Here is a 19771-nt window from a genome sequence, read left to right on the forward strand (position 1 = left end):
GCTCACGAGTAATTGTGTTTTACAGACTTCTAAAGCAATTGGCTCAGTCAGTCCCAATTCAATAAAAGTGGAGAGCAAGAGAGAGAGCACTTTTGTTCTATTTTTTACTTGAAATTATTTCATTCAGCAGTCTGTCTTTTTTATTACCAGGACTTGACATTAGCACTCCAAGCTATATTAGCATCCATTTCAGCAGTTCAGTAATGGTATTAAAAAAACACTTAACTTCAACGGTGAATGGTTGTATGACAGTACCATAAAAAATCCACATGAAAAAAAAAAAAAACTTCTGTATTTGTCCCAGCAAATTATTTTTCACTTGTTTAACCACTTCAAAGCTATGTTCTCATGATGGGTATTCACGAGACCCTTCTGTTCTCAGAAGCAGTCAGCGGCGCTCTATTGAGGAAGGGAATTGGGAGAAAGAGGAAAGGGAGATCCTGGGGGGAGAGGGTAGGTAAAGATGCTGTTTACCCTGTAGTTAGATTACCTTCCATTCATCAGCAGAGATGGAATTGGCAACCTCAGAGCACCCAAGGTGAAATTCTTGGATCCTCCTGCCTGACTGGGATTTGATTTTGAACCCAGCACTCTCCAAACTTGGGAGCAGAGCCTAACTACTTTGGCACTGCGGTGTGCTCATAAATGACTACATTAGGTTCTAAATTTTGATTAAACATTCAGTAATTAATCAATGGTAGACACGAAGCAGTTGGCAAGGTCCAGAGCAGCAAAATGTTTAAGACATAAAACATTACGAAGTAATTAGAATATGCTCCTTCAAGAGAAGGATTGCCTTCAATAAAGAGGTAAATGATAGCATCCTGCTTATTGTGGACGTAGGCAGCCGGAGCAATATGATAAACTGCTGGAGACACACATATCAGTAATCATCCACATTATTAGTGCCATTAATCATAATTCCAAAAATATGACAGCAGCCGCCAACTTTTTGACCAATTTTGCTTCTGCCTGTTGGCCATTATAACTTCGCTAATAGACTGCAGAGCTCCTGTGCGTGGCAGTTTGCATCAAGAATGGAAGGTTAATTGTATTTGAGCTGCTGATTTCTTCTCTCCTTGGAAAAGGCTGAGCACTTTGACAATCCCAGGAGCTCACTGTTGTTAAACCAGTAAAAGTACCTTATTGAAAATTTCTTTGTTGGTCAGGAACGAGGAGATGTTTCAAAGGAGGTAGCGCCAGGCTGGGATCACCGCTAATGTGTCTTGCTCCAAAGTGATCCTTGGGCAGCAACGTGAACTCAGTGGTTTCTTTCCATCACTTTGCTCCCTCATTTCTCTTCTCCAGATGGGGAAGAAATTGCAGCTCTGTTTGGTGATACGCTAGGAAATTCCGCAAGATTCGTGGTAGTCTCGATATGTGTATATAGGACTAAGAAGCTGGGGGAAGTGGCTAGTGATACTGGGAGAGAGAAGCACCTCTTTCATACGAAAGTCTGCTTCTATGGCTCTGCTTGTGTGAGTAAAGAGTAAAAAGAATTTCAAAAAAATAATCCAAATGTTCCTAAACATTGAAATATTTACTAGCCTAGGTGCATTGCCGGTTGGTTAACTGAAGATTTCGTGTTTCAGCTGGTCGTTTTGACATCATTTAACCAGAGGCATAAATTAAATTAGATTTTATGCACTCTTTTTATTCCTGTATCTTAAGTAGCTTCATTTTCAACAGAATTCTACGGAAGGCCACAGTTAAATTATAATATTGCCTAAAAAATTCTGTCCCCTCCCTTGGGGAACTCATACATCCCTAATGTTGTCTTTTTAAAAGGTCAAAAATTAACCATTTTAGTGATATAAAACATTCTTGGATGTTTAGTCTTAGGAAGTATTGCCTTTGAAAAAAGTCTCAGAAACTAGCATCCTATGTTGCATGCATTAGAAAAGAAAGCTTACTTTTAAAATAGAAAAACATTGAACATCAAAAGGAGTACTATTTCTTACTATTTTGGAAAAGTGTCTTCTAAACTCTTTATATTAAAGTCAGACTATAAAACAAGGGATGGAAGACTTGAGGATTAGTTCGTACGGGGTAAATATAAATCTCAGATTTCTAGCTCAGATTTAAGTCCTTAAAAGATGCCAGGGTTCATGGCTTTGCTTTTTCTTACCCAACAATAGTAGTAAACTGAGCACCATATGAGCTGCCTGATTGAGAAAATTTCCAAATGCCGTGAAAACATAATCCTATTCACAGTGTAATATGCGTCTCACATCACAGCGCAACAGGTTATCTACTGAATAATCGGCACCCTCGAGAAGCCTCGATGTGTCAGATACAACTCAGACGTAAAATGGTTAGGGAACGACATTGGATATCAGTTCAACACTTAACCTGAGCATCCAGCATATACGCATTTTCCATCCACCACTCTGCCTTCCCAAATGCCATTACTACATTAACATTTTTTATGCATTCCACAGCAATGACAAATTGTTTTGTAACTGTACTGCCAGATTTAATATGCGAAAGACACATTCGCCTCTGCCAACAAACCAATAATTCTCACTAACATCTTCAGAGTTACAACATTTATAAAGTTGCAAAGTGGAGTAAACAAACCATCTGTTTGGCTTTTCCATATATGTCATGCTTTCTTATTAGCATATTACGATTCATTTAGTAAACAAATTTGGTGATTTCGTTCACGTCAAAGTTAGGTCGGAAGCTTGAAGATGATTAACATTCCTGGGACAGGCACATTAATACATTGCTTCCTCGGCAAAGTTAAATGGCTTCTCAGGAGAATCGCCCCTTGTTGACAAGATGAGACTGTCAATTTTGTTTGCCTGCCACATTAGGGGCCGTAAGGGGATGGCAGGCTCTGAGAGAGGGGAGTCATGTAGGCAGCGTAATTCACTGTGAATTGAGAAAAGAAGTCTAATTCTGATAAACGGTCGACCCCAATACATCGTACCTGTTATTACAACAGACGTGCCGTATCTGTGCAGTAAATTAGCTAAACCCCTAAAGAGTTTGGTGGGAGCTTATCTTCAAGTGAATAATTTGAATGGAGAGGGAACTGTCTGCGTGACCAGTATAGATGATTTGTTTTATATTGAAAGGGATGGAAGCGACTGAATTTCATACTTTTAATTTGCAAGAATTTGCTTAGCTTTTATTTCTTGCATTTATTACGCGCTTCTAATACTTTGCAGGGTTTTCTCTTTTTTGGGCATTGTTCACTAGAATTTCTTCCCCAGTTCACAGTGAATTTCTTTCCCGAGTTAGGGATGCTTTTCAGACCTTTTGGAGAGAATCTTTAAATAACCGTCTGTAGAGCCACCACTAGTTCTGCAGAAATGAATCCTGTCAGGAATGCCGTGTAATTCACAGGGCTGCACGCAGGCTGCCAGTAACAAGTGGGGAGACAAACATTTGTGAGGAGTTACGGACAACAGTGTCGTAGAGTGTCCCAGCGATACAGGTAAGAGGACTGATGGGGGGCAGAGGGTTTTCTTGTTCATTTCTGCAGACTTGGATGGCAGATTTACATTTCTGATTAGGACTATTATGGACTCAGTATCCCTGCTATATACCCAACCCCGGCATCTAGATTTCCCCAGGATGCAAATTTCTCTCTCCCCCTCATAGAAATAGACACACATACACTCACACACATGCACTATGTAAGCACAGTCAGTCGTATCTGCTGTGTATACGTCACTGGTGACCATTCTGGACAGTATAAGTTGCGAAGTGTGTGTGTGTGTGTGTGTAGTGGCAGAGGTGAGCAGAAGAAATAAAGGCAAAAATTAATCCAAATGGAGCCTCAATTCCATTTCACCTGAGGCACTGTAATTAATTACCAAGTATTTTGTTTCAATTCACTCAGTTTAGAAGGGCTCAGAACTGATGAAGAAGAGTGAGATTGGACTTCTCATGTAACCTATGGCTTGTTTCAGTCACTATTCAGTTTTGCTGGCCACATTGTGATTTTCTTATTTGGCCATGAGACTTTTTTTAAAAAATAAAAAGTCCCTTCCTTATATCTCAAAACTGAAGTTAAAACCATGGAACACTTTTTTTCAATCTGTGGAATTTTTATTTTTATGGTTGAACATTGCATTAAGTTGATCTGGGCATTTGAACAAGCTTGGAAAGGGAAAAGCCAGCCAAGGAGAGCTCAAGACAGGACTGACTTTCTCTAAAGGGCATTGCATTCACTGGACTGCTTGATGGATTTGGGGTCTTCTGTGGCTGCATGGTCAAGTTTTCTTTTTTTTTTTTTTTAAACTGAGATATAATTGGTGTGAGTAAAGTTTTCATTAAAAAGACAGAAGACTGCCAGTTCCCTTTAGTCCAGTTGGAGCTTCCACTGAGCATTTCTAAGAGTAAGTTTGGTTTTATGACCTCCTGTACAACAAAGCCTTGGTTACTTTTTGCTTCTGAGGGTGATCTTAGTTTTCAAAAGGCTTTTGGTAAACTCACAATATGCAAGGAGTAAGAAAGAGTGCAGAGGGTCAGAGGAAGCATTTGTGATTCCAGACATAGCCCTCGTTATAGGACTATGTCATTATCTACCTTGTGCCACAGTGGGTATAACAGGGTCAGAATTACCCTCTGCTGCATTATAGTTGTCTTCTCGTAAATATTCAGACACATGCGTCCAGTCTTGGGACCATTCTTTTCCCTTCTACAGTGTGTTTTGGGGAAAGTTTCTCTAAGACTCTGCATATTATTGGTTGAAGTCAAATAAATGTAGTTTTAATTATGTCCTTTGTGCAAAGTGTTCTACTTGATCTGCAGGAAACTTGAGCTTGAATACGATACAGTTTGTATTCTTGAATGTGACTATCTCGGGGCTAAATTTCAGCCTACTCTCTTGATGAGATCCCCAGGAGATCCGATCCTTAGTCCTACTTAGCTTGTCTCCTCTCTCCATCCCAGTCATACTTTTTTTCTGTGAGAGGAATTTGCCTCCTTGTATCGGTATTACCTACTTAATCAAAGCAAGTAGAAACAGCTTGTGTACTGTTCATGTTCTTGGAAAATATAGCAAGTTCTCTTACAGTCTAGATGTTTGTTAATTACTTTAAAACTCTTTTCCAGAGATAAATATTTGAACCCTAGGCTTATTTTCTAGAAAAACGCTCTCTCTGGAGAACTCAAAACTGGTTCCTTCACGGATTTCTCCTTCTGCTTATTACGGACAGCTGCCTGTAGCTTCCTCTGCGCAGAGATCCCCCCATTTCCGGCCCCCTGTGGCCTTCCCCTCATTTTAGGATCCTCTTCTCTGTACGTCTGATAGTCCATTGGCATGACTCCTTTCTGTGTCTCTTCCCATCTTCCCGTTTTTGTATCTCTTTGGTTGTGCTGATCCAAATAGCAATATAAATTGCTGTTGACCCCAGGTCCCTGTATCTCCTCCCGTGGACAGCGTCCTGTGACATAGCACGGTTTGGAGTGACTGAGTCCAGGTCTTTGCTAACATCAAGTGCTGCCTTTTGTCTGTTCAGTGGAGGCTGAACCTAACCTTTTGAGGCCCAGGATCCAGGCTCTCTGAAGAATTCCAGTCCATCTCTCCCTCCCTCTCTTAATTTTCCTCTTTCCACCCCAGTAATACTGGGAGTTTGTTAGAACATCTCCAAACCCACTATCAGGAGAGTGCCTTTACCTAACACGTTCTTCAAGCATTTTGCATATGGCATTTTGGAGGATTATTAGACAAAAATGAAATAGATTAAGGAACGAACATAAAATAATCAATTCTCTCGAACTGTGGTTGCATAATGGAAATCGACTACCACGAATGAACCCGTGTACTGAAGTTATGAACAGCAGAGCTAATGCACTGCCATGAGTTCATCTTTATTATTGCATTACACCTGAATCAATTGATAAAGTAGCTTTTTTTTTTTTAAAGCAAAGGATGGCACTTAATTGAATAAAAGTCAATGTAATTATATTAGCAGAGGCCAACAGTACTGCTGACAGCGGAAAAGGGACACTGTTGAACAGAGGGCCAGAGCTGGTCTACACATTTCTGCACATCGTTTGGTTGACAGATATTGAGGGCTGGTACATCATCTAATTAGATTACAGATTCCTATTGCTGTGAGTGAGAAATGAAGAGAAACATCTCTTCCTGGTAACACAACAGTGGAGATGTGTAATTTCACAAGTCATCTTAGGAAAGATGTGTCCATCTGGGTGATCAGTGTGTCCTTTTGTCAATGTTAATTTATTCTTCCTTACTCAGTGTGTCTCGCTGTCACTGCTGTTTTCTCGGCAGTGAATCTAGGAAGTGGTAACTGCAGATGTGTGAGAGGCAACAGAGTTCTAGATTAAAGTCATCGCAAAATGTGTGCCCATGAAATTAATGGGCTGGGGAGGGTGTAAATAATAAAGAGGGGTAGGGTTTCTGGAGCTGCATATGTTTGGCAGGTTGTTTTATCAGTAGAGTGATAGTACACAGTGTAACTATTTCCACATTTACTAATAACTCTGGTGGTGTCATACCCACATGTCAGGGGAAAGACTTCACAGTAGGCACTGTCTGCACGCTGCCTAGCAGCCTGCACTTGGAGTCATCTGCCATCTGACAGCAAGGAGACAGGGAGTGACTGTCAGAGCAGGGACCATGGGGACAACTGCTGTTTCTCATTCACATATCTGCACACTGCATGCATCTGTGTAGACCTCACTGATGGATGATGATAATGCTGTGAATTTGGTTTATCTTAATTTATGATTTTTGGATTGTGCGGCTGATCTGAAAATCATCAAGGCAGCATATGAGATGATCGCTTATGCCAGAAAATAATTTTGTGGTCAGAACATTTTAAATCCCTATTTTATTGTTTAAGTTTTTTTTTTAAACCAGATGTCTAGAATGTGAATTTGTTTTCTCTCTCTCTCTCCTCTCTCTCTTTCTCTCTCTGTCTCTCATTCTTGCTTTCTTTTGTGATCGATTTAGCAAAAGATTAGAAAGCTGATCTTATTATCACAAGGTAAGCTCAGCCTTCCTAAGCGCAGTGTGGAGAGGGCTGCCGCCCCTCTGCCCCTAAAACCTGGAGTGCTGTATATTGTCTCGTGTGCAGAGGTGGAGAAGTGTTTCCCACCTTTCTTGTCTCTGAAGCACATACCTCTCAACCATCTCTAAGAAATATCAGCCCTGCTTGTCACCAAATAGAGTGACTCATTTCGGTCTTCCGTACTGTTTAATTGTAATCATGTCTGTTGAACTTTATACTGACCATCCCAGGTCATTTCTGTCATCACAATTACTTCTCCAAGAATGCAGAGCTTCTGCCATTATTGAGAAGCTTTTATGTATCTGTGTATTTATTTATTGGCTTATTTTTTGGAAGAGTAGCCTTCAATTTAGGTACTTGTCAAATGTGAGCCTTTCAGGTGGAGAGAGGTATATGCTCAAGGGCATTTTAAAAATAAATGGGGGATGTAAATACAAAGGCAATGTTTTCAGATAATAATGTATCAGGCTTTGTAAATCATGACATCCCTATGGATGTTCTGGGACAATCCTATCTTATTTTACACAAGCAAAGCACTCAGTGAGTACAGTAAAAGTTTTGCTTGTCTAAGAAGTACGATTCCAGTTGTTAAAAGAGAGGGACTATTTGTTATTATTGTGCTTGATTTTCTTTTGTATTCATCGTGTGTGGGTTTTTTTAAAAAACATTTTGGTCCCTTTGGGGTTTTTTCTTTTTTCCTGTTTTTTTTTTTTTTTCTGTTGTTGAGTGTGATTTTTTTTCTAAAGGGTGGGTGGGTTTTATTTAAAAAATCAATTTGTTTTTCACTTTTTTTAAAAGAATTGAATTTAAAACGAATTACTTGATAAAAACATTTTCAACATTAAAATGTAGCAGCTTCTGAAAATAAATGTATTTTACTATTAGATTTAGCTGAGATCCCAAATTCGGGGAGGGGGGAGGATTTTTGTTAAAGACAGTCTGTAACCCTATTTCAAATTGCTAACCTATTAAGATCAATTCTTCTCCTACCTAAAACAGGAGGTGTAGGAAGGTGAGGGGGAAACAATTCTTTTTTGAAGTTAATCGTTAATTATCTAAGCCATTTACTTTTTTAGAAAAAAGAATCCTTTTTATACCGCAAAGTACAGTGTTTGCTGTAGAAAAAAAGGGGTTTTGTTTTGTTTTCCTTTTAGGTAAATTCAAATGATTAAGGTTAGATAAGCAAAAAGTTTCCATTCTTTTATCCTATTGGATATATTTTCTCAAATCTCTGCTTGAGATTCCCTGCAACTGATGCTGCTACACAGCAAAACGAACAGAACCGTCATTCAGAAAAAGGCGCACGGGTTTGCACTCGTTCACCATTGAAGAATTTTACTCTCATAAAAATGATGTTAGTGGAGCACTCCCCACCACCACGTATTCCCAAATCCTGAAGGTATAGAGAAACGTTTGCTTTTGTAATGGTGTCATTAGCAGTGAATGTGCTTATTTGACGCCTAGTGAAAGCTGAATCCATTTTAAAATGCTCTCCTTTTTCTCCCCCTTCCCACTCCCTGTGTACCTGCCCCCGCCCCCTTCCCTCTTGTTTTCCTAGACACAGTGCCAACATAAATCTGCACCGTAAACTGTTGACCAAAGAACTCGATGACATGGGCCTGGACTCATCGCAGCCCTCCCTTAGCAAGGACCTCCGGGATGAATTTTTGATGAAGATCTATGGTGCCCAGCACCCCCTGGGGCTCGATGTCAGGGAAGACACCTCCTCTCCCGCCGGGACGGAAGACTCCCACCTGAACGGGTACGGGAGAGGCATGGCGGAGGACTACATGGTCCTTGACCTGAGCACCACCTCCAGCCTCCAGTCCAGCAGCAGCATCCATTCCTCCAGAGAATCCGACGCAGGGAGTGACGAGGGGATCCTTCTGGACGACATTGACGGGGCGAGTGACAGTGGGGAGTCGGCGCACAAGGCTGAGGCCCCCGCCCTCCCCGGCAGCCTAGGGGCTGACATGTCGGGATCTCTGATGTTCAACAGCTTGTCCGGGAGCAATGGTGGGATCATGTGCAACATTTGCCACAAAATGTACAGCAACAAGGGGACCCTGCGAGTGCACTATAAAACCGTGCATTTGCGAGAAATGCACAAGTGCAAAGTCCCCGGTTGCAACATGATGTTTTCCTCTGTGCGAAGCCGAAATCGGCACAGTCAGAACCCTAATCTCCACAAAAACATTCCCTTCACTTCGGTAGATTAGTCTCAAAACGGACACTCCACATGCCAGCTCTCACCAGATGGCCTGCATATTCGAACTGCCAGAGTCAGTGTGTGCTTGTGTACTTGGGAGGGTGTGTGTGTATGGAGGTGTGTGTGTGTGTATACACATGTGTGCCTCTGGGTCTGTGTATACACACACGCACACATTTTTTTCAGCTATGACAAGATAAACACTAGGTGCTTTTGAAATTGTTTTTCTTTTTCCTTTCTAGTTTTGGGAAAGAGGTGGGTTCTTTAATTTGCGGGTGAAAACAGAGTACCCTGTAAACACACATACACACACATAAAGCGTGCAAGTAGCCCAAATTTTGACAGAATAATAATTCTTGGTCCTCTCCAAAGAGACAATTAGTACCCATGACTGTTGCCTGCAAAAGGAAAAAAAAAAAGGGGGGGGGGGGAAGAAAAAAGAAACAGAAAAGGAACTTCTAATAGTTGTCTTTTGTGAACTTTAAGGTTTTGAGAGAATCTTCGATTAAAGCATGGCAGATTCACCTGTAAATACTTAGCCTTGAGAGGCCAGCGATGTAAAACAAGTGTATCGATGGTTGTTTAACTCTTTTGTTTAATTTTTACAGATACATCCAGCTGTTAGATATACAGGAAAATAGTTTGCTGGCTAGCTCAATTCATTTATGTTAGCATTAATGCACATTTTTTTTTAAAGAAAAAAGAAACTTGGTCTTGTTTTTACTACCTGCTAGATATAGTGATAAAGAGGTGCTGGCATGCCTTACAGCACAGATCTGATTTTTTAAAATGTCCTGTACTAGTACATAAATTCAGTCATGCACTTTTTTTCATACACTACAAGGGGATGTGTAATATCCATGCTTCTTTTTTTATCCTTAAACTATTGCCATACTTGGAGTAAGTGTCTTTTTAAAAAAAATTCACTTGTATAAAAAATGGTCTGGTCAGTATAGGGCACAAATGCCAAACAAAAGTATTAGTGTTAACACGAAACTGCCAACTTTGCACAAGTTTCCAGAAAAGAAAATACAATTAGTCACTCAACATAACCACAGGCCAATTTGTCGGCCACCAGAAAACCGCTTTAAAAAAAAAAACAACACTTGGTGATTCTTTCAAGTGCCGAATGTTATTAGAATCAACATTGCATCCTTCTTGCTTATATGTTAAGTTACATAAAAGGAAAACAAAATTATGTGGTGTGAAACGGCCAAGGCATTTATTCTTTAGAGGCAGGATAATATTTCAGGATACAAAAGCCCAAATTACTCACTATGGAACAAAGCTGAATACAGGAAAAGAGTTGAAGGCTCATTTGCAAAGGCCTAACTCTTACCCTTTAAAAAGAAAGGAAAAGCCTGAACCGGGTTGGTCTGTCGTGTGGCCACCTAATTTGTTGCAAGTTCTGCAGTAGGACTATGATTCAGGCCTGTTTGATAGACAAAATCAAAAGACGTTTAACAGTAGCAGTACTGGGAAGCTTTGAAAGCATGTGCTGAACTTGAACTGAGCAACACTCCTTTCTGCAAAGCCAGAATAAGGGGGTTTAAAATAGGATCTCTCACTGTTTCGTGTTTTGTGTTTCCCCACACGATCTGTCAGAGAGAAATGAAAGCAAGCCTGAAACCAAGCAGTCGAGAGTGAGAAAGGGGAGGGAGAGGATCCTCCAAACCTTGTTTTGTTTTGTTTTGTTTCCGATGTTTACACATGTTGCCTGAGCTGGTTAACCACATCGGCAGCCTCGGCTACCACAACATACTGACTAAATGATGATATTTACTCAAGTTCAGTCTGCAGCCAAAACCATTAGGGTGTGCATTGCAGACAGTGTTTTGTTGTCTTTTTTTTTTTTCTTTTTTTTTTTTTTTTTAAGTGGAGGGTTGGGGAGAAAAGAGATAAGGAATATTTTGTCAAGCAGTACATAATAATTTAAAGAGAATGTATTTCTTTTCTGCATTTAAGGGCCTCAAGCATTTTTCTCATCAGCCTAAAAATTAAAAATACCCCCTGTGTCTTATTAACTTGTAGTAGCATTTCCAATTTTCATGTTTTGTAATTTTTTTTCCTATGTTCACATCAGCATTCACTTCCGTTAAATTTGCCAAAGGAAACTGTTAATATGTTTCTCTTGTTATTATTCCTGTAGGATTTATTGTACCTCACAGTATTTATTGTTTCCAAAATTAAGCATCGTTAGTTGAGGATTCCGTATTTTTATTTGTGAAAATTTCAGAAACAATAGATTCTTAAAGATAAGCTAGACGTGTCTAGGAGTTTTCTTTGCACCTCCTTCAGAGGATGCCATGGGGTTCATTTAATTCTTCCTTTGTTCTACAGTGAGGAGAGACCAAAAGTATTTACAGTACAAAAGAAACTATATCAAACACTATGTCTGTTAAATGACAAATGTTTACGGTAAAAAAGCTGAGGAATTAGTGCTAACCGTTTTTTGTTTTCTTGTACCTTTGAATTCCCCAAAGTCTTAATTGCTTTATTTTGGTGTTGTGTTAAATTGAATAGACAGAGATGTTTTCCTTTGTTTTATACCATATAAGCCTCTGTACAGTATGTTTGTGAAAGATTGAACTAGAATAATGAAAGTTTGTTTGCAAACATTTTGGTCCTCTTAGCGTTCTCTGTGTTTGCGCTGTTGCCCTGTGAACCAAGTGATTCGGTTCCAAGAGTGGAAAAACTATTTTTGGTATACCAAAAGAGTATGGAAACACTAGCTTTGGGAGTGTGCGTAGACTAAACGACATGTAGTTTTATGAAAATAATTCATTTTCAGCAATTTTTTAAAGTTACATTCCTGGTTGAGATATTAGAACTCATCTTGTACAGAATCAGTGTTGAGTCAGTTTAATGTCAACGGAAAGGTCCGAGAGCCCTAGTGAGTGAACCACGTGGCTGTCAGCAGGTCACGTCAGTCAGCACATGAACCAGGCTTAGAACCAATGTTTGTTACTTGCCACAAACAAACCAGGCTGATACGGCTAGCCCAGTGGAACAAGTCCAGAAGAATGAGATTCTCAGGGTAGAATTTCCCTTGCTTGGAAGCATGAACATGTTCACCTGCCTTTTGTTGGAGAAACAGCAGTGAGTCCTGGACAACATGCCCTTTTAAGTCTCTCCCCTCTTTGCTACTACTTTTGTGCCTCAAGTGCCCACATGTTATGGTGGCCTTCTAAGTGGGTGAATAACATTTTCCAGTATAAAGTCTATTTGGATGGAAGTGGTCCATAAAATGTCTACTCATGCAACGTAGCGTTCTCCTAGTCCCCAGGTGTTGCTTGTTCTTGGGTGTGTGCCCGAGGGCGGTGTTTTGACTTAACTCTAAATCTAGTTAAGATGGTGATTCCAAGGCTGATTTGGAAATGGAAAGGATAAAGAGATCAGCATTTTAATCACTGAGCCCTTCCTCTTTGCCCATTCATGCTCCTTTTTTCCCCATAGGATTTCCTATTGCAAAACAGGTTCCGTCTAGCTGCCTCCCTCCTACGCCCGCTGAAAAGGAATAGGGATGGCAGCTCTTCATCCAAGCAGCCTTTCCCCAGTTGATTTTAAGCAACATTTTTGTCACAGGTACCATTCATGTGCGTGTTCATGAGCTGGTGTTGAAATGTACTGTTTTGATCATTTTAAGATATGTTTTTACACATATCAGAAAAGCTTAGTCTGCTTTGGGGAGTATCTGTTACAGAGAGGGACAACACAGACCAAGAATAAGGATAGATAATAAGTAATTTGGTTTTAAAAATGTGATAAAAAGCATGACATTCTTTGTTCTGCTGTTAATTGTACTGAAAAAAGTCAATGCATTTCAGATCTTAGTCCAACCACCTGTTTAGCGTGATGCCTTTTAAAGGTGTCAGTGTGTTAATGTCTCCCCCTCAATGTGACACGCATCTCTTTTGAAATTGTTTTCTGCACAGTAGTCCTTGTAGTGTGATTTCTTTGGCCATGAATTTCCAGGCCTTTCCAGTAAGAGGAGAAAGGCACTTAACTGGTTAACAGCCTGTTAGTATATACATTGCTCCTTTAAAAAAAAAAAAAAGGCAAGCTTTGAATATACGCAGCATGGGCTGTTCCGCAGGCACTCTGCCCGTTCTCCTCAGGAGGACCCACGCACTAGGTTCCCACCAAGTAAAAACTGACCTTTTTTTCCCCCTCCTCTGTACACACCCCTGATGTGTGCCAAGCAGACGAGAGCTGCAGCCCTTGGCAGTTAAAACAGAAAGAAGCCAGTAACCAGAGTGAGACAGACTTGCTGCTAGCTGCTAACAGTGGACCTGAGCGGTCCTGACTTGTGCTTGGTCTTCAGTGGTGGGTGAGACTGACCAACAGAGTAAATAATGTTCAGCTGTCATGAGACATGCTACATCTGCTCTCATAAGAAACAAATCATCCGGAAGAAACTTTCTTTGATCTTATGGACACACTCCTTTTCTGGAGAACTTTTTAAAATTATGACAAATTTGTTTTGGTTTTGTTTTGTTTTGTTTTTTTTTAAATCACTTCTGTTCTCCCCAACTTGGAATATTTCAATGAGAGAATGTTGCTTTTCCAGCTCATTCTTTGTTTTTCTAATGAAAGGGGTAGAAATGCATAAGGAGGGCGATAAAAGGCAGAAGCCAAAAAGGCTGGAGGGAATCAGTTTTTAAAGGGAACTGAGGGATACAAAGCAGAGCACAGGGACCTGCCCTGGTCTGAAGGTAACTCGAAGAGAAAATAGTGAATGCAGTGAAAGTGTATGTTCAAGAGAAAAGTCTAGTACAACTCAGCCTAGCAGGAGGTGTGTGTGTCTCCACCAGTGCCCTCCAGATCTCGCCGTGACTCGCGCGCGGCACTGAACCCCGGTCTGAGGAGGGCGGGAGGAGGAAAACAAGGATGCTGCGTGGAATAGCTCGGCCAGGCGGGCCAGGAAAGCCAGCTAGAGCAGCTGTGTGTGTGTTGGGGTGGGGGGTGTAGTTCATTTTTTCTTTTCTTCATTTTCCTTTTTTCTTTTTTTTTTTTTTTGGAGTGGGAAGTAATGCTAGAGTCCCTTAGGGAGCAACAATATCCTTTGGGTCCTCTAGGTTATAGTAAAGGCCAGTGGTCAAACCAAGCTCCACTTGTGACAAGTGGAGCTGAAGTGAGTGGTTCCCAGCACAGACCTCTTTCTCCATCATTACTTTGGCTTGCCCCTGTAGCTGTGGTTGTAATGCTGTTTGGCTAAAGATTTCTTGATCAAAATGTGAGCTCATTCGCCTTCCTAGGAAGCATCAAAGTAACTTTTCTGTTTTCATATTTCCCCTCCAAGCAGAACCCTGTGTGGTAGGTAGTCTTGCCCGTGTTAGCATTAAGGCCATATCGGATCTGTCCCAATTTATTTCCCTGTTTCCTCCAGTTGGAAAGTTGCTTACTGTAAACGGCAATTTTCCTTTAGCATTATGTAAATCCAGCTCCAAAACTGGCTAGTGAATCAACCTAACGTCCCTCCGGCCCAGCCCTCATCCTTCCCTGTGTCCTCCTGTCATCCTCATTCTTCCCACATCTGGCACAAAATGATGTTTATGGTCGTTTGGCAATAACTGGACATCAAGTACTGTCTTTCTGGCATTCGTTGAAAAATCCAAATAACCAATAACGGGTTTGAAAAAAAACTAAGCCGTTTTACAAGTGCACAGAATTGGATCAGCATCATCGTTCATTATAATGCTATATATATTTTTTGAAGTAACGTACTATAGTTGTCATAAAACTATCTTTATTCCTCTCCTCTGAAGTGTTGTTGTAAATTCATTTGACCTTTACTGCAAAAAAAAAAAATTCTTCTTTTCTATATAGAGTATCAAGACAAGGCTCAGTTTGTAACAAATAGTGGACCATTACAGAAGAGGAAGGGGAACAGCCAGGCTGAGCAGCGAGAAGCTTCAGTTCAATTTCACCTCATATCTTTCTAATAACTTACTTGTCACTTTATTACCTTCCAGTAATGTGAACGCTGCTGACAAGACTGTCACACTAACAGCAGACAACACCCTCTCCGCTTCAGCCCCAGCTCTCCTGGCTACTTACTGCCCTGGCCCTGAAGGGACACAAACTAATAGTGTGCTTTCCAGTTCAGCACTTGGCCATCAAATATAAAAGGATGCGTAATTGCCTGTTTATCCCTTGTGAAGGGGAAATTGAGTACAAGGGCTAGGCTTTCCGTCCGAGTTCCCTGATGTACACACACATTCACAGTCCGTCTCTCTTTCTCTATCCCCTCCTTCCTCCTCCAGCTTTCTCCTCTCCCTCCTCTCCCAACACACGAGCACGTACACACACCTACTAAACTATATCTCTGGGAAGCCCAAGGCCGCCTCCAGGTGCCCTCTCCAGCTATTAAGTGGACAGGAACAAGACTACTTAGGTAAGGGTCAGTAGAGGGATGCTGGCTGTGACAGCATTTGTGTCTGCAAACTGAAGCACTGCAGCTCCATGCCCGTGCACTTGGGGAGTCCCGAGTGTGGCCCTATAATTAGAGCAAAATTTCTGCCAGTCAGTGGCAAAAGTGGGATCAGATCACCCCATATTCTATAAGAAAAGCGCTAAAATATTTGACTTCCTCTTTAAAAAGTGCACATGGTGTAAACAAATTGGCTGTGCATGATGGTAAGAAAAATAAATTTTGTTTTGGCATCCAACCATTCGCCTAAATATACTGATGTATTTTGCCATGACAACCTCCGAATCCATAGGGTAACAAGACAGATTAACTTTTGTTTAACTGGACTGACAATCTGAAAAATATCAGAAGGCACAGAGATCCTCACTGTAATCACTAAAACAGGAACAGCGCTATCCGTAAAAGGTAAGTTCTCCACTTTGGGAGAACTGTGGTAAGTACAAGCTCGTGAGCTTTACGAAATCAAGTGACGAGGGGACAAAAGGTACAAAGGACGATCACGTGACGATGCTACATTCCCAAACCCTGAGCCCAAATAAAGCACAGGTACTGGCTGCTCTTGTTGTCTCCTGAACTAATTAAAGGGTGGCTCAGAAGCGCTAGTTAGTGACGAAAGGAAGTGCAAGACCAGTGGTGCGTCTCCCTCAATGGAACTAGGGGACTCCACGCTTCCTTCTAACCCGCCGGCAGCAGGTCTGGAAGAAGCTGTTGACCCACTTTGAACAGTCATGTTTCAAATATGTTTGTCAATCAAATAAGACACACGCGGTGTCATCTTTGATGCAAACTTCTGGAAAGAGAAAAGCTGCAGACCTAGACAACTTAACAGGTCTATGTTGACAAACCTGTGCTAAAATAATCTCATAACCCAGTGTGAGGGCTGGGAAGAAAAGCACTTTGAGCAAGGATTTCTTGGGGTCAAAGAAAAAGCAGTTAACTTGATTTTTTTTAAGTTCCCCCAGTATGTATATAAAATGGTCATTTATCAAACATCTTAATAGAATCTTAATTAAAAATTAAGTTGCCAAAATTGCACAGGTTCTGCTAACATTAGCTTCCCCCTCCTTAACAGGGGTGCTAAGGACAGTTCTAACTTTTTTTTTTAAAGTTTTTTTAGCTTCCTCTTTTGAAGATTCTTTGAAGGCAAGGAAGAGCAGAAAAAAAGGTATTTTAACAAAAAAGGAAAGTAGATAGTATAAAAATATATTTCTTGAAGAGAGAGTATCTAAGCACTATACCAAGATTTTATAATAAGGCTTCCTTGTTGCCAAATGTGATGTTGAAATAATGCACAATTAAGATGGCAAATCAATCCATTATGAAATGGCTCTGCCCACTTGTTACGGAGCTCAAGGACTGAGGGGACTCTGGGGAGACCCTGGATGTGAGAGCTCCATTCATCTGGCCCTGGAAATGTTCTCCACAAGGCGGGAAGAAAACCCCAGCCCTTTTGGTAGCCCCCACTTCCCAAGGCGAGCTGACCTGGCACTGTTTCCCGGGAGCCTCCTGCCTGCCCGCACCGCGCTAGCGGACAAAGCCTCCCCCACCCCGCCTCCGAGTCGGTGCCGTAGCCCTGAGAAGCACTGATTCACGAGGTATGACGCTCCTGACGCCCAGACAATGTGCTGAGTTAATAGGTTCACTTGAGGTGTATAAACCAAGATCGATTGTTTATTTTTTCTTTCATCTAGTACTCAATTTGGAGCATTTTTGCATGTCTTTGTACAGAGTAATCCATTCCTCTCGTTGTCCATCTTAATCTCCCTGAATTTCCATTATCTCTCCACTCCTACCCTTTGTTCTTCTATCTCCCCTACCCCCTCCAAAAAATATCTTTTCTGAAGCAAGAAGGTAGAACACTCCCTCCTTCATCTGGATTTTGATCGCTTTGGAAACGTGTGTGTCCTACCCTGTCCAGGGTTTATATAACGTGAATTAAGTGAATGAGATGTTCTAGTATTATACAGTAACCTGATATGACTAAGATTGATAATTTATGGTGCTCTCCCTTTCCTGTGCAAACTCTGGTTCAGCTGCCATGCAGAGAAGTCTTACTTTTTTCCTACCAATGCCAGTATGAGCAGGGCAGGGAAGCTAAATGTGGGTACCTGGAGGTCAGAGGGGCAAGAAAGGTGGAAGAAGACTTTGATCTGAGGCCACCACCCTGGACCTTTCCTCAAAGGTGGAGGCTAGTCGGGGCTTCAGGAAAGAAAGCTCCCCGTTCTCTACTGCCAATAGCGGACTAGTCCTCAAGAAATGGCAACAGCCCTCACGTGGTTGAGAGAACACATAACCTTCTTAACTCATGCCAAACCCACTGGTGGGTCTCAATAACACACACGCCGGACTCACCCTGCGTATCTGACAGCAAAAGCGGCCCAAGGGAACTGAAATATCTTGAGGAAAAGGAATTTTCCTCAAGATATGACCTCTCCCTCCCCCATAGTTTGGGGGTTTATGTTTTTGTTTCTGTTCTCATCTGCATCAGATCAGCCTCTTCTGCTCAGCCTGTCACAGAGCCACGGTGTGTACTACTCAAGGGAGCTGCACCAAGGGGCGGGGACAGCCTGCATCCCCCCAATCATGTCATTGTGTCGTCGGTAGCTTCATACATACTGTCTGTACCTTGAACAAGGGTTTTGTTTCTGTTTTGCTTTTTGGTTTGTTTTTATTAGTAGCCTAAGGGAATTAAAAGTTTTTTATTTACATTTTCCTTTGTTGTATTTTCTGTACTATAACTGTCTACAGTATGTCTTTTGCATAAAATGCATAAGGGTTCGGGGATGTAAATGGAATTTTATTCATATTTTGTCCAAATACCTCTTGTAATTTGTATCAAAATTCTTGTACAATTTTTATATTAAAGATTTATCAGTCACTGATCTCTACTTCCCTTCTTGATTTGAAGAAACCTCAACAAACTCCAGTAAGACCTTTACAAAACACACCTGGGAACACGTCCGCTCGCATCATCACTCACCCTATTTAAGCACACTTGTTGGATAACCATCTCCTGTTTGGACTGAACCTGGGCACTACTGAGGGCACTTCTTAGGAAGATCAAACTCGTCTCTTACTCAGATGGCAAAGCTGAGTCAGAGCGACCAAGATCCCAGCCAGTCCCGGCAGAGCCCAGCAAACACCGGCTCTTTCCTCACTAAAGCTAGCCCTTTGGGGACGCTTCCTCTGTGTCTCTCCAGAATTTTCTTTTCCCTGAAGCCTTTGCCCAAGCTCTTCGGAGCTTCTGCAAATAAATTTTCTTCCACCCCCACCCCACCTTGTGACATTTGTGGCAGCAGCCAACATGATGATGACTATATATTTTTTTCAGACTAAATGCTTGTGTTTCAGTTTATAGTCTCTAGATGATGGCTTTCTGCAGATTGTGCTTGTTATCATCAAGAAACAAATCTAGCAGATGGAAAGATGTCATCATTGGTGACATCTCCTCCTCCTGTCATACTACTTGAGACCAGCGAGGAGAAGCACAGGGGTGCTTCTGACTCAGCACTCTTTAGTATTACCCCCCCCCAACACACACACTTCTTAAGCCAATTCTAGCTAAAAATTAGGCTAAGCCAGACTCACTTTTGCTCAGGTCTCCTTTCCAATTTAGGATTTCCTGTCCTCCATCCCTAGAGCCAGATTTGCCCGTCTGCCCAGCTTGTACCACTCACTTCTCCAATTTCCTCTGACCTATGAGCCAGGGAAATGAGCTACCCAGACTCTCTAGCAACCCCCTTGGCCCCAGGCCTCTGGCCAGCAAGGGGCCAGACAGGCTGCTTGTACCCGTCTGGCTGTGAGCAGGCCCACAACACTAAGGTTCAGCCAGCTTCAGACACCACTGACTGAGGGTCCCTCCTGAGGTAACAGGGATGCTGACTACCAAGTCTGGATGGGGGCTCCCCCCTAGGTTTCCTCTGAGCACCCACAGACAGGCTTTGGGGTGAGGGAGAAGAAATGAAAGGTTAAACAATTTGGGGGAACTCAACCTCCATTGAGGCATGTGGTTATTAAATGTCACGGATGTCTTAACGCACGCCCGCAGGGAATCCAGGCATAATTATGATCTTTTCATCTGTCATAACACGTCTATAATTGGCAAGAATTCACCCTCAAACAGCTCCTTCTTAT

The 19771-nt window shown here is 41.6% G+C and overlaps 1 protein-coding gene across 21 annotated transcripts in view; it reads left to right on the plus strand.

The window, feature by feature from the left end:
• Positions 1-18519, plus strand: part of BNC2 (basonuclin zinc finger protein 2) — a 410419-nt gene extending 391900 nt beyond the window's left edge. For 15 of the 21 annotated variants that reach the window (XM_074361530.1, XM_074361531.1, XM_074361532.1 and 12 more), the window contains one exon: positions 8554-18519. In XM_074361530.1, coding sequence (XP_074217631.1) covers positions 8554-9214 — 661 coding nt within the window. In that variant the 3' untranslated portion in view covers positions 9215-18519. Of the gene's footprint in view, positions 1-3354; positions 3446-6937; positions 6972-8553 lie in introns of all 21 variants that reach the window. The other 6 variants (XM_045509912.2, XM_045509917.2, XM_045509915.2 and 3 more) reach the window with 5 other exon arrangements.
• Positions 18520-19771: the final 1252 nt, after the last annotated feature.

Source organism: Camelus bactrianus, chromosome 4 (genome assembly GCF_048773025.1).
Source record: "Camelus bactrianus isolate YW-2024 breed Bactrian camel chromosome 4, ASM4877302v1, whole genome shotgun sequence".
Lineage (NCBI taxonomy): Eukaryota > Metazoa > Chordata > Mammalia > Artiodactyla > Camelidae > Camelus > Camelus bactrianus.